At 44.2% G+C, this 14635-nt stretch overlaps 1 protein-coding gene across 4 annotated transcripts in view; it reads right to left on the bottom strand.

Annotated features, from left to right (window-relative positions):
* Positions 1-14635, bottom strand: part of LOC145346526 (myelin basic protein) — a 175789-nt gene that overhangs the window by 44319 nt on the left and 116835 nt on the right. For all 4 annotated transcript variants that reach the window (XM_080193900.1, XM_080193902.1, XM_080193901.1 and 1 more), the window contains one exon: positions 2517-2974. In XM_080193900.1, coding sequence (XP_080050026.1) covers positions 2517-2974 — 458 coding nt within the window. The remainder of the gene's footprint in view (positions 1-2516; positions 2975-14635) is intronic.

The following is a 14635-nucleotide window of genomic DNA, read 5'->3' as shown; positions in this document are numbered from 1 at the left end:
GCAGCTTGTTTGAACAGTTTTTGCATGTGTGAGCGAGAGAAAAATTCACTGGGGTCATTCCTTGGGCGCGTGGGCGCTTATTCCCATCCAGCCACTTTTGTTCCTAGTCAAAGAATCTGTTTCTCTGCAAATTCAAATGCGATCAGATTTAATGTCAGCGCAGATCCTCACACAAAGAGCGAGTGTCTGGCTGCTGCTGCTTAATTGCAGCAGTGGGCTGGGACAGCACAATCTTAAAGAGAAAAAAAGTGTTGACAAGGGCAGGAGAGGCAATGAAGCCATCCACAATGCTAACCGAGAATGCAAGCGAGCCCCGTGCCCAGCATTTCACCCCGGCTGGGCTAAAGGATAGGAACTCAAGCACAAGGCACATCTGAATACTAAGGTACTACTCTACAACTACACTGCAGGTCTGAACAGCTCTCCTTATCTCAGAACACTTTAGTAGCATCCAACACTGAAGGATAGTTCAGAGAAACCTTTCCAAACCAATGGCGAGGTAATTCTATAGTAAGAAGTCTCATGACACTAGGTTAAAGTCCAACAGGTTTATTTGGAATTACGAGCTTTTGGATCGCCGCTCCTTCATCAGGGGAGTGACGGACCCACTCACCTAATGAAGCAGCAATGCTTCCAAAACTCGTGATGCCAAATAAACTTGTTGGACTTTAACCAGATGTTGTGAGACTTCTTATTATGCCTACCCCAGTCCAATGCTGGCATCTCCACACAGGTAATTCTAGTTTAATCTTTAAATTGCCTTGTGTGTAATTTATAAACGAGGGGCTGGTTAGATTTTCTCTTCTGAATAAAATTCAAATCGTAGCACCTTTATTTCTCCATCACTGTGTAAAATGTAGAGAATATCACAGGATAATGGGTGTATAGGCGACCCAGTGCAGCTCCTGCTGCACTTACAATCTGCACCTTGTACAACAGCAATTTGCAATTTTTGTGATGGCCACACGGTCAAGGGATTATTAAAGCACAACACCATGTTTCGATCACTCAGACTGACTGGGGAGCTGACAGCTTCAAGAAAAATCTACAAACACACTTATTTACAAGCTGCAACAAGACACAAATGTAATGTGCTGCATTCAAAGGAGAAAGCAATTTGTATATTGTACAGGAATGGAAACATCCAGATTTCTGCCAAAAAAATGAAATCTAGTAGGATTTTGTAATCACCCCATCAGGGTAATCACCTTAGATCCCATTAAGATAGCGTGCGCCGCTACTTGTAACCTTGTTCTATAGGGCTAATACCAACACACTCATGTTTGCTTTATAGAGTTCTGAATAACTGTTACTTGAATCCATACATAACCTAGCTGTAAGAAATCAACAATCGTTCGCAATGTTCATGATGATTTTGGCTGTATCTAACTTATTAATTCACACCTGAGACACAAGCAAAATCCCATTACGTTTCTTCCTCACAATTGACTGGGCTCGCTTTCTCTGAGTCAAGGTTTATTTGCAAAGAGGGCGACCCCAATAAGCACAGAGTCGCCTGTGAGGAACGATCTTAGCCAGTGACGCGAAGCAAAAGCTTTGGCGGACAATCTTTTGTTTGAATCCAACATTGTGAGCGAGATATAATCACAGGCAACAGCAATAAAGAGGAGACAAAGGCATGGAATCATCTAAGCAGACAGGTCGAGAATTACCAGTTAAATCTTGAAAATTTTGGGAGGGCCAATTGTTTTTTAAAAGTGCGTTTAGGTAAGAGTGATACCAATTAATGTAAAGTTGGCTTTAACAAAGGTTTGCGGCTACCATAGAACCTTAAAACATATATATTTTTTAGTTTACAGTGACTGGTTGTTAATCAGAATGGGTCAGCCTAAGCTGTTACTAGGCTAAGGAAAAGTTCACGTAAACTCCATTGCCCTCTCCCAAGGAGGGCTCATCATACGGGAGATACATTGTTCACACCCCAAAGACAGGAACATCAAGACCCTGTCCACTGTAGTTATCGCTAATCCAACTCACACCAGGTGATCTGGTTTGAGAAATACAAATCATTCATTGACTGTCCGAGAGATTCATTTCCACAAATTCAGCGAGTGATTCACCATGGGTCCAATCTTACTGCTCAGCACTGAGAGAGGTATCATGAATTTAGTAGCTATTGTCAGAACATTTGATGTATTAGCTAGTCTGGAAACTGCAAGCTCCTCAAAAGATTTTTGAGAGCTCCCATTACTTTAACCCTCCTTTTCACTATTTACATATTAAACATGCACCGTCCTTTTACAATAATCAAAGCGGGGGGAGAAGGGCAAGGCGCAAAAGCTTAATGAGTCTGTCAACATTCTAGTACGAGCCACTTTGAAAACAAAACAGGGGTTCTTCATTATAAACAAACTACTTTTTAAAAATTAAAGCGGGTACAAGATCATCAATATCTAGAATGGGTGCCTGGCCATTTCAACTCTTGCTGACACTGCGACAGTTTGGAGAACCCTCTTTTGAGGGTGTTAAGCTCCTGTTTAGTCCTCAGAGCTCACCTTGCCCTTCTCAGGTACTCTCCTGGAACCTTCTTGTCCAAAAAACTTTCCCAGCTGGTCGAGTAGGCCCGAGTCTCTTTGCCGTGAGTGGGCTCCTCCAGCTTTAGCGTGGTCTGAGGTGCTTGCGGATGCCATTTGTTTTGCAACTTGTCCCTTCTTAGCTGATGATTGTGAGGATAGTTTCTGCACTTCCATCAAATCTGTGTCCGCCACAGGAACTGAGCTATCCTCTTGGATGGCCTGAAGGTCTTCTGATTCCGAGGGGCGGTCTTTGAAGGTGTTGTCTTCACGTCCTGGCGCGTCACGAGAAAAGAGGCGGACCAAGTGTGGGCGCACAGCTGGCTCAGCTGTGCTGGGCGACTTCCAGGCATTCTTTGGGTCCTCTACGCTCTTGGAGCCTGTCGCTACCATCTTCTTTGGCTTTGAGGAGGATCCATTGTTCTGATTCACATCTGCCTCTGTTGCAAATAACAAGCACCAGCAATGAATACAAAACACATGCAAGAACAATGCCGCGTTTCACAGGAACAATTTTTTAGTCATTCCACCATCATTTCAATCGTAGAGAAACAAGTCAGATTTTACCGCAGTTACCTTCTTGTCAAGAAAAAGCTCAACTCTCTCTTAATCAGGCATTCCAAATTAAACCCAAGCAGAATATTCACCCAATTTTTTGATACCATTACCACACGCGAATGGAGAGAGCAGAACAGTGCATATACTATTCACAGCTCCAGCCTGTAACAAAACATCAAGGCATCAGCATACTAAATATGTTTTAACAGTTATTCTTTGTTTGACTGAATACGGTTATTGAGTAAGGAACAAAAGGGGGTTTTGGTGTCATGGCATGGTGAACGTTCGGTGTCAGCGGTCGAACAGAACTCCAGGGCACTTTGATTGAAAATAGTTGCTTAGCTTTTGCAACTTGACTGATGAATCTTTCACTGTGTAGACTGTCAATTTTTTTTTTTATCTGCTCACATTCACTTAGGAAGGATCAAAATCGACCCACATCTGACAAAAAAAATTTCAATCATTGTAAATCCAACAAAATGAAGGGTTCCATATCCACATTGGACCCATTTTTTTTTAAACCAGTTCTTGGGGCTTGAACAGTTAACGAGGACTGCAGATTCAGGAAAGAAATAAGGTCCCTTTATCATGGCAATGGTACAGTTGGCACCGCTGCCTCACAGTGCCAAGGACCTGGGTTCGAAACTCAGCTTGTTATTTGTCTGTACGTTCTCCCTGTGGGTTTCCTCCCACAGTCCATTGACTTGTAGGTTAGGTGCTTTGGCCATGCTAAATTCTCCCTCAGTGTACTTCAGCAGGCGCCGGAGTGTGGCAACTAGGGGATTTTTGCAGTAACTTCATTGCAGTGTTAATGTAAGCCTACTTGAGACACTAATAAAATCAACTTTACATTTGCGGTCAGTCCTAGAGTGGGAGCATATCGTGTCCACCATCACCATCGAGGCCTTCCGTGCCTGATGGTCACCATGGAAACTGTGACCATACCTTTCATCACCTTTAATGTTTAAGTTTTATTTGTGACTTGCTTTTTGGTTAAGACAATATCCCATTAATTTGTTCCTCAGTTTATTTCCTTTAATTAGCTGTTGGTTTTACTCAAAATAGGAATCACGAATTAGGGAGCTAATCGGAACTCTGTGGAAAATAGTCAAACCAAAACTTTACAGGTTACGAATTAGGATTTGCTGCCAAGTGCTGGATTTGTTCAGTTGGACGATGAATGGGCGAATTTCAATTACCGAAAGCTATAGATTTTGTTGTTTCGTGGGATGTGTGGATCACTGATTGGTCCAGCATTTGTTGGCCATCCCTAATCGCCCTTGAATGGAGTGGCTTCCTCAGCTATTTCAGATCAGTTAAGAACCACAGTGCTGCGGGTCTGGAGTCCCATGTAGTGGCAGACTTCCTTCCCCGATGGGTTTCGACACCAATCGATGGAAGTTTCAGGGTCACCGTTACGGAGGCTGGATTTGGGTTTCAGATTTCATATTCCACTAGTTGCTGCGATGGGATTTGATCCCAAATTCCCAGAGCATTGGGCCATGCCTTTGGGTTGCTAATCCACATGCCACTGCACCATCCACCCCCAATTAATTCTTTAATTATAGATCCATATTCAGAAAACCTCTTCTGTACTTTCACCTGAGAATGGAGATGGGAGATTGCCTCCTGGCATTTGCGAGTGGTTACTTCACCAGAAAACCCACACAGTACTGAGGGAGTACTGCACTGTCAGTGGTGCTGTTCTCAGACGTGGTATCAAATCAAGGCACAGTCTGATCTCTCAGCACTTTCAGAAGGAAGAGGAGGAGTATTTTCTTTAGTATCCTGGCCAATGTTTATCCCTCAACAACCTTCTGGCCTTGGGGGACTGTCTGTGTGGAGTTTGCACATTTTCCCAGTGTTTGCGTGAGTTTCCGCCGTGCTCCGGTTTCCAAAGATGTGTAGTTAGGTGGATTGGCCGTGCTAAATTGTCCCTTAGTCTCCAAAGATGTGTAGATTAATGAGGTAAATGCATGGGGTTACGGGGATAAGATATGGGTAAGATGCTCTGTCGGAGAGCTGGTGCAGATGGATGAGCTGAATGGCTTCCTTTTGCACTGTAGGGATTCCATGATTGTCGATTATCTCAATGCTGTTTGCTGAACCTTGCTTTGTCCGATTTACTGTAACAATTCCCACACTGCAACAGTGATGGCACTTCTAAAGTACTTAGTTGGTTGGAAAGCAAAGCACACTGGGACACTGAGGTTGTGAAAGATGCTTGCAGGTTTCTCCATAGAAAAAAACCTGAAACTGCTGAAAGATTACAAGGTTATATGTGTGATTATAAATTTTTGAAAAGTGTGGAAGGAAGTTAGAGATGTGTGAGAATATAAATCAGCAATAGATCAATGGGTGTTGCTTCCTGAGAGACGGGCTTTATACCTTGACGGACACTATTATGGCTGACAGTGTAGAAGCCCATTTTACAAAACTCCTCACGTAATGCAGCATCTGATCACGGGTTGGGATCGGAGTCCAAGACCATGGCACGGTAGCACAGTGGTTAGCACTGCTGCTTCATAGCTCCAGGGACCTGGGTTCGATTCCCAGCTCGGGTCACTGTCTGTGCGGAGTTTGCACGTAATCCTCGTGTCTGCATGGGTTCCCTCCGGGTACTCTGGTTTCCTCCCACAGTCCAAAGATGTGCGAGTTAGGTTGATTGGCCATGATAAAATTGCCCCTTAGTGTCCCTATATGCTTAGGTTAGAGGGATTAGTGGGTAATAATATGTAGGGATATGGGGGTAGGGCCTGGGTGGGATTGTGGTTGGTGCAGACTCGATGGGCTGAAGGGCCTCTTTCTGCACTGTAGGATTCTATGATTCTACCATTGTTGGACAATGCAGCAGAGTTTTTGCTGAATGCTCAATTCTTATTACCAAATCAAGGTGCCTTGATCATAATATCCCTACAGTGCAGAAGAAGGCCATTCAGCCCATCGAGTCTGCACCAACAACAATCCCACCCAGGCCCTATCCCCATAACCCCATGCATTTACCCTAGCTAGTCCCCCTTACACTAAGGGGCAATTTAGCATGGCCAATCCAACTAACCCACACATCTTTGGGCTGTGGGAGGAAACAGACAGTGACCCAAGTCTGGAATTAAACCCAGGTTACCAGCACTGTGAGGCAGCAATACTAACCACTGTGCCACGCCATGCTGACACACTGGGTACAAAACTTTCAATAAAAGTTGTGTCAGTGAACATTGACTAATATTATACACCAATGTTCAAAACAGAAACTTGGAAACGCCAAAGATTTTTGTTTTAGTTTAGTTTAGTTTATTTACTAGTGTCACAAGTAGGCTTTCATTAACACTACAATGGAGTTATTGTGAAAATTCCCTAGTCGCCACACTGAGGAAGAATTTAATATGGCAAACGCCTCTAACCAGCATGTCTTTCGGTCTGTGGGAGGAAACTGGAGCACCTGGAGGAAACCCATGCGGACACAGGGAGAATGTCTGTGCGGATCTGCACAGTCGTCCCAACTGGGAATCGAACCCCGGTCCCTGGCGCTGTGAGGCAACAGTGCTAATCACTGTGTCATTGTAACTCCAAAGATGTGCAGGTCAGGTAGATTAGCCATGCTAGATTGCCCCTTAGTTTCAGAGGATTAGCAGGGTAAATATGTGGGGTTACGGAGATAGGGTCTGGATAGGATTGTTGTCAATGACAACTGAATGGGCCAAGTGACCTCCATCCATGCTGTAGGGATTCTATGATAAAGTTATACTGTCTGTAAGTTAACACTGATTTCCTACTTTCTCATTTTGATTTTGAACCTCTTGTATCATCATATCTGAACCAATATAAAGCAAAGTTCACCAACCATTAGTGATTACACCACTGGGTTAAGAGAGAAAGGTTAAGCCTTCGGCAGAATAAACCAAAAGGTCACAACATTAATTTTAACATTGATGTTTTTCATAATCCCAAATACAATTCCTGATCTTTTAAAAACCTTTGAGACAAGTTATTGAGTTTCTAAATTGATCTTGCTGTAATGAATCACAGCGCAGAGGCCTCACATAAGACAGCAGACATCGAGCAGTAATAGAAGTTAATCCAACAATCGAACTTGAATGTCGAGGTGCCCGTTGAAGTTACAGAGAAAGACAGCTTTGGAAGGGAGCTTCAGTGAACATTCAGTTCTGGGTCAAACCCAAACTGTGCTTTCTGCAGTTGAGTAGGAACATAAGCTGAGGGTGGAAGGTCGTACCTTTGTTAGGGATTAAGTAAGGCGTTTGCCAACACACTTGTCCTGGCTCACCTGTGCTCTGATGGATAGACATTCTAACAGAATAGGCATGACCATGAAGTTATGGCTGGTGTGGGAGGGGCAAGATTTTTCCTCATAGTAAATTGCCAGATAGGGGCATCTCATTTTGTCCCATTTCCCCCCACCCAAGCATTTTATCAAGTCCCGTGATTCCTGATGCCATGCAGAAGGAATAGGACCATTGGGGTACAGAGTTCCCCATTGTTTCAGAGCGAGAGGGACAACCACCCCCACCTTATCAATTATGCCCTGTTAAAATATAGTCCAGGCAAAAACAAACCTTTGACCTCCTGTAAGGTAGGTTTGATTACTGTGTGCTATCCTTGTTGGAGAATGACATTGTGGAGATCACTTCCCTCACACAACATTCCCAGCATTACAATATAATGCTGCCTCACAGCACCATGGTTCAATTCCAGCTGTCTGTGTGGAGTCTGCACATTCGCCCCATGCCTGCAAGGTTTCTTCCAGGTGCTCCGGTTTTCTCCCACAGTCTAAAAGATGTGCGGGTTTGGTGGATTGGCCATGCTAAATTGCCCCCGAGTGTGAGGGGGACTAGCTAGGGTAAATCCATGAGGTTTCAGGGATAGGGCATGGGTGGGATTGTTGTCAGTACAGGCTTGATGGGTCGAATGGTCTCCTTCTGCACTGTGGGGATCCTATGATTCAAACGGATTCCTTACATGCAACGTGTGACATGGCAGCAAATGTCCTGAAAACAGAAACACTTACTTTGCAGAAAGAGCCACCTTCATCCATTTATTTGATGAAACCTGGGTCTGAATTCTCTGCCTGTTCACGCCCCATCACCACTGCAAGCGAGGACAGAGAATTTAGCACTCAGCCAAATCTCAACTCATCTCAGTGGGACCAGACTCCAGTGAGGCAGCACAGTGGTTAGCACTGCTGCCTCACAGTGCCAGGGATGCAGGTTCAATTCCCAGCTTGGGTCACTGTCTGTGTAGAGTTTGCATGTTCTCCCCATCTCTGCATGGGTTTTCTGTGGGTGCTCCGGTTTCCTCCCACATTCTGAAATACGCGCTGGTGAGGTGGATCGGCCATGCTAAATTCTCCCTCAGGTGTACCCAAACAGGTGTCGGAGTGCAGCGACTAGGGGATTTTCACAGTAACTTCATTGCAGTGTTAATGTAAGCCTTACTTGTGACTAATAAATAAACTTTAAACACTCCAAGCCTCAGTGTTACATTGCGGACTACTGAAAATGTACACTCGAGACTGAAGATTGGGCATGGATTTCGGAACGAACTCTTACATTCAGAGGCCTAGAATGAACACTGTGCTCCCAAAAATCAAAATGAGATCAGTTGGATGATCAGCCATGATTATGAGTGGCAGAGCAAAGATGTGCAGATTAAGTGGATTGACCATGTTAAATTGGTCATTGGTGTCCAAAGATATGCAGGTTAGGGTGACTAATGGGGTAATGGTATTAGGGCAGGGATGGACCTTGGTGGGATGCTTTGTTGGACAGTCAGGGCAGACTCAATGGCCTCCTTCTGCACAGTAAGGATTCTGTGATTTTATGATTCTAAGAGAAACACTGATTTCTCTTAGAATCTCTTATGATTCTTAGGGCTAAATGGCCTGCTTCAGCTCCTATTTTTAATGTCTTCTATGTTTCACCCTTCTCAACCATTTTGTAGTTTTGAGACATCATTCTTCTCCACCACCTCTTCACCATTGTGCATTGAGACTGCCTTTGGTTGGTTCCACACTCGCACCAAACAACAACAGCTGAGGCATCTTGCTCCTTTGCAAGTCCACCTCTCAAATCTTGCCCTAGGAATGCAAACATCCATGGCCTCCTCCCCATTTGCATGCTGCACCTCAGGGACACTGGTTCATCTGTACACATATCCACTCCATATGTATATGGAGCACACCTAGCTTTCAATCTCCACCTCCTTTCTCGTTCTCCCTGCTGCCCTGTGTTGTCAGCTGTTTTCAATGGCATCAAGCAGCACAGTGGTTAACACTGCTGCCTCACAGCACCAGGGACCCGGATTCAATTCTGGCCTCGGCTCACTGTCTGTGCGGAGTATGCACATTCTCCCCATGTCTGCACGGGTTTCCTCCGGGTGCTTTGATTTCCTCACACATTCCAAAGATGTATGTGTTAGGTTGATTGGCCATGATAAATTGCCCCTCAGTGTCAGGGGACTAGGAGGGTAAATATGTGCAGTTATGGGGATAAGATAGGGTGGGATTGTTGTCACTGCAGGCTCAATGGGCCAAATGGCCTCCTTCTGCACAGTAGATTCTCTGAGCTATCTATGAGCGCCATGAAATGATGAGTAAGTGTGGGCTGTGAAAACCACAGGAAATAAAACAGTGTGTATGACCTGGCAGGCAGTGTGCTGGCAATGCTCGGTGTCTTAATTCAAAAACTACAGACACTTTCTCGACCATCTGAGGAGGGCATCTTCAGACAGCAGCTGGTGCTCAGCAGGTTGCCCGGTCTCTGTAATAGCAAATGTAATTCTTGAAGCAGGAAGAAGAAAATATTCAGAAATTAAATTCATTAAATCCCATCCAGATCTGCAAATTGGAACAAATTAGCATTCGGATAACAGTCAAGGCTAGCTCTCGGAAGGGTAGAACAGTAATGGCATTATGAAAAGGTTGTTAATAGTTTATCTGTAATGTGCAGCAGACTCTCATTGCCATAAGCTCAAGGCAATCAGCAATGTTCCTTCATCAGTGTTTCTCTTAGAATCATAAAATCACAGAATCCTTACTGTGCAGAAAGAGGTCATCGAGTCTGCCCTGACTGTCCAGTAAAGCATTCCACCAAGACTCATTCCTGCCCTAACATCATTACCCCATTAATTACCCTAACTTGTGCATCTCTGGACACCAATGGGCAATTTAGTATGGTCAATCCATCTATGGACACTAAGGGGCAATTTAGCATGGTCTACCTACCCATCTTTGAACTGTGGGAGGAAACTGGAGCACCCGGAGGAACCACATGCAGGCAGAGGGAAAACTCCACACAGTCAGTGACCCAAGGCAGGAATTGAACCCAGGTCTCTGGCACTGTGAGGCAGCAGTGCTAATCACTGTGCCACCGTGCCTCCATTGGGTTCTATGCTGATGACAACTGGGGCTGGCTTAAAATAAACTACAAGACATTTTTGATGTGTGCAATGCAGGATTAACATACATTTATTAAATCATGGATACTGAAGTCCGAGGATCACGCAGCAACAGGAGGCCACTTCTTGACCCATCCCAACAGTGGGGAAACAGCTGTAATGTCACTGGACCAGTAACCAGAAACCCAGTCTAATTTTCAGGCGGACATGGGTTCAAATCCCACCATGGCAGCTGGTAGACGTTAAATTCAATTAAAATATCAGCTTGACTCAGTAATTTTGACCATGAAGTGATCATTGATCACCATAAATACTCATTTGCATCACTGAATGTCCCTTTGGGGAAGGAAATCTGCCACCCTTATATGGTCTGGTCTACATGTGGCAGTGTGGTTAACTCTTCTGCTCTTAAGGGAAATTAGGGATATCTCAGTACCAGGGAAATTAGGGATATCTTTCAATACAAGCGAAATTAGGGATATCTTTCAATATAAGGGAAATTAGGAATGGACTACAAACATTGGCCTTGCTGGTGATGTCCACACCCAAGAACAAAGAGTTCCTCCTTTTTTGTCACATCACATGTCAAAAATGAAAATTGTTATAACACTGAGTTACCTACATTGTGTATGAGCCATTGTAACACTGAGTTTATTAACATGGACCAGTCAATTCCAAACACCATGACACCACAGACAATTTACTTTGCTGTATTCTCTTGTGTATTAAAATTCCATTATATTGGTCGTGTCTTTTTGATTTATTCATTGGCATGACTTGGCAGGCCATTTCAGAGGGCATTTAAGATTTAACCACATTGCTGTGGCTCTGGAGTCACGTGTAGGCCAGACCAGGTAAGCAGGGCAGATTTCCTTTCCTAAAGAGCATGAGTGAACCAAATGGATTCTAATTCCAGACTTCTACTGAATTCAAATTTCACCATCTGCCAGTATGGGATTTGAACCCGGGTCCCCAGAACATTAACCCAGGTCTCTGGAATATTAGTGCAGTGATGATACCACTGCACCATCACCACAACCCCTCTATCTACATATAGACTTCTATATTCACGTCAGCTGAAGCTTGTTGCACATGGAGTGTGATTTACAATCGCGTCCAAGCAACTAGAAGCACAATTAGGAGCTGAAATGCTGGGCTGGAGTACAAACAGGCTGATGGGACAGAACGGTGAAGATGGTACTTTCAGGACTTGAGGTCGGGGATTATGTTTGCTGGGAGGGATCACAATCTCATTGCAGCAGCATTGGCCCTAACACTAACAACAATAGCAACATAGAAACTAGGACCAAAAAAGAGAAAATGCTGGAAAATCTCAGCAGGTCTGGCAGCATCTGTAAGGAGAGAAAAAAGAGCTGATGTTTCGAGTCCAGACCACCCTTTGTCAAAGTATCCGGAGTAATTTGCTTTTAAAGAAACAAGGAGCAGAATTAGGCCATTTGGCCCTTCAAGCCTGCTCCGCCATTCAATCTGACCATGTCTGCTTCTTGATCCCAAAGCCATACTCTTGCTTCCTCACCATGTCTCTTGATTTGTTATTGTCACTTGTAATAACAGTGAAAAGTATTGTTTTTTTGCACGCTATACAGAAAAAGCATACCATTCATAGAGAAGGAAACAAGAGAGTGCAGGATATAGTGTTACAGTCATAACTAGGGTGTAGAGAAAGATCAGCTTAGTGCAAGGTAAGTCCATTCAAAAGACTGACAGCAGCACGGAAGAAGCTGTTCTTGAATTGGTTGGTATGTGACCTCAGACTTTTGTATCTTTTTTCCAATGGAAGAAGGTGGAAGAATGTCTGGGGTGCATGGGGTCCTTAATTATGCTGGCTGTTTTTCTGAGATAGTGGGAAGTGTAGACAGAGACAATGGATGGGAGGCTGGTTTGCGTGATGGACTGGGCTACATTCACGACCTTTTGTCGTTCTTGAAGCTTTCGACAATTTCTGCTTCGTCCCCGTTGATGTAGACAAGGACTACATACACGGCCATTAATATCTAATAAAAAAAATCCTCTCTCTTTTTTGAATACATTCAAGGTGGGCAGCACAGTGGTTAGCATTGCTGCCTCACAGTGCCAGGGACCTGAGTTCGATTCCTGGCTTGGATCACTCTCTGTGAGGAGTCTGCACGTTCTCCCTGTGACTGCGTGGGTTTCCTCTGGTTTCTTCCCACAGTCCAAAAGACATGCTGGTTACGCATATTGGCCATGCTAAATTCTCCTTCAGTGTACCCAAACAGGTGCTGGAGTGTGGTGACTAGGGGATTTTCACAGTAACTGCATTGCAGTGTTAATGTAAGCCTACTTGTGACTAATAAATAAACTTTAAACTGCAGTGACTTGGCCTCCACAGCTTCTGTGGTAGAGAATTCCATAGGTTCACCACCCTTGATGAAGAAATCTTCGTCTGAATACTGAACAGTCTGTCCCGCATTTGGACACTGTGAATCCTGGTTCTAGATTCTCCAACCAGAGAAAACATCCTCCCAGCATTTAGTCAGGAGGCAACAAGATAAAACTCATTGAATTATACAGTGCAGAAGGAGGCCATTCGGCCCATTGCCCTTGTGCCAGCTCTTTGAATGAGCTAGCCAATTATTCCCTTCTCTGCCCTTGCCCCACAGCCATCCCCTTTCTAACTGCTTATCCAAAAAGAGGTTATCCTCTAAGCTGCTCCTGGTGCCACCCAGATCAGAGCAACTCGCTGTGTAAAAAACCACTTAGCGCTGCCTCTGCGGTTCCTTTTTACCAATTAGTTGAAATATTAATTAGTGTTATGATTTTCAGAAGGAAAAGAGAATACAGAATTTTGAGAAAGATGGATTGATAAAATCTGCCTCCTTTGTACTCTGAATCAATCAATCAGTCTCATTCCAACTTGCACTGAGAGTGAGTGACATCGCTCGGTGGAAGCTTTCTAATTACTCGATGCATTTAAAAAGCTATTTTCAGGATGAAATAAATACAATACAGTAGGATAAGGATGGGAGAATCTACATTCATCTAATACACATGTACACATTCCCCGCACACTCATCCACACACTCCCCACACACTTGTGTACACCTCTAAATGTACGGTAACTATTGTAAATCAGCCCATTGCTGTTTGTGACTGTGGTCATTGAAAACTATACACTCATTTGACAATAATCTGCACCTTCCAAACCGGTCCTGATGAGTCATTTCATCATTCTGACAAACCACTGTAGGGACTCGGGCTGAAAAGACCCTGAGAGTTGACAGATTCTGGCCATTACAAGGGAATTCTGAAATACTAAAGAGCTCAAAGGCACAGCCATTAGCTCCACAAGTTTCAAAAAAACAGAGCCACTCAAATCAAACCCAAGAGGATAATAATACTATTGTTCCTGTTAACCATTTCTGTGTTGAGGGCATGACAAAGCCTTATGCTTTTTGGAAACACTCTCCATTGGACCATGAAGCTGGACAAACAAGGGACCTGTCTCAATATGATAAAACACACCAGTATGATAAATCATGTCAACGAGATAAACAAAAAATAATTCTGATTATTGTGTGGCAACTTCTAAAATGCCGTGCTATTTATACTTTTAGACAGTGTCACTGAACACAACCAAACGAGTGTGCTTCTTCTCTGAAGAGTGCCAGCCTTGACTCAGGTAACATTCCTGCCTCTGAGGTTCTGGGTGAACTCCCATTCAAGGCTGATAATCCACTGTGGTACTGATGGAGTGCTGCACTGCCAGCGCTGCCATCTTTGGGGTGAAATGCTAAACCAAGATCCCTTCTGCCGCTCGGGTGGATGTAAAAGATCCCATAGTATCTCACGGTGGTTAGCATTGCTGCTTCACAGCACCAGGAACTTGGGTTCGATTTCCAGCTTGGTTGACCGCATCTGTCGAGTTTGCACATTCTCCACATTCTGTGTGGATTTCCTCCGGGTGTTCCAGTTCCCTCCCACAGTCCAAAGATGTAGAGGTTAGGTGGATTGGCCATGCTAAATTGCCCCTTGGCATTCCAAGATGTGTAGGTTAGGGGAGCGGCAGGGTAAATACAGGAATTACAGGAACAGGGTTGTGGATAGGATGATCTGTCAGAGGGTCAGCACAGACTTGATGAGCCAAATGGCCT

This window comes from Carcharhinus amblyrhynchos, chromosome 8, assembly GCF_965287045.1.
Source record: "Carcharhinus amblyrhynchos chromosome 8, sCarAmb.v2.hapA, whole genome shotgun sequence".
In the NCBI taxonomy this organism is placed as follows: domain Eukaryota; kingdom Metazoa; phylum Chordata; class Chondrichthyes; order Carcharhiniformes; family Carcharhinidae; genus Carcharhinus; species Carcharhinus amblyrhynchos.
Note: the sequence above shows the minus strand (reverse complement) of the source record. Positions and strands in the feature narration are given on the sequence as shown.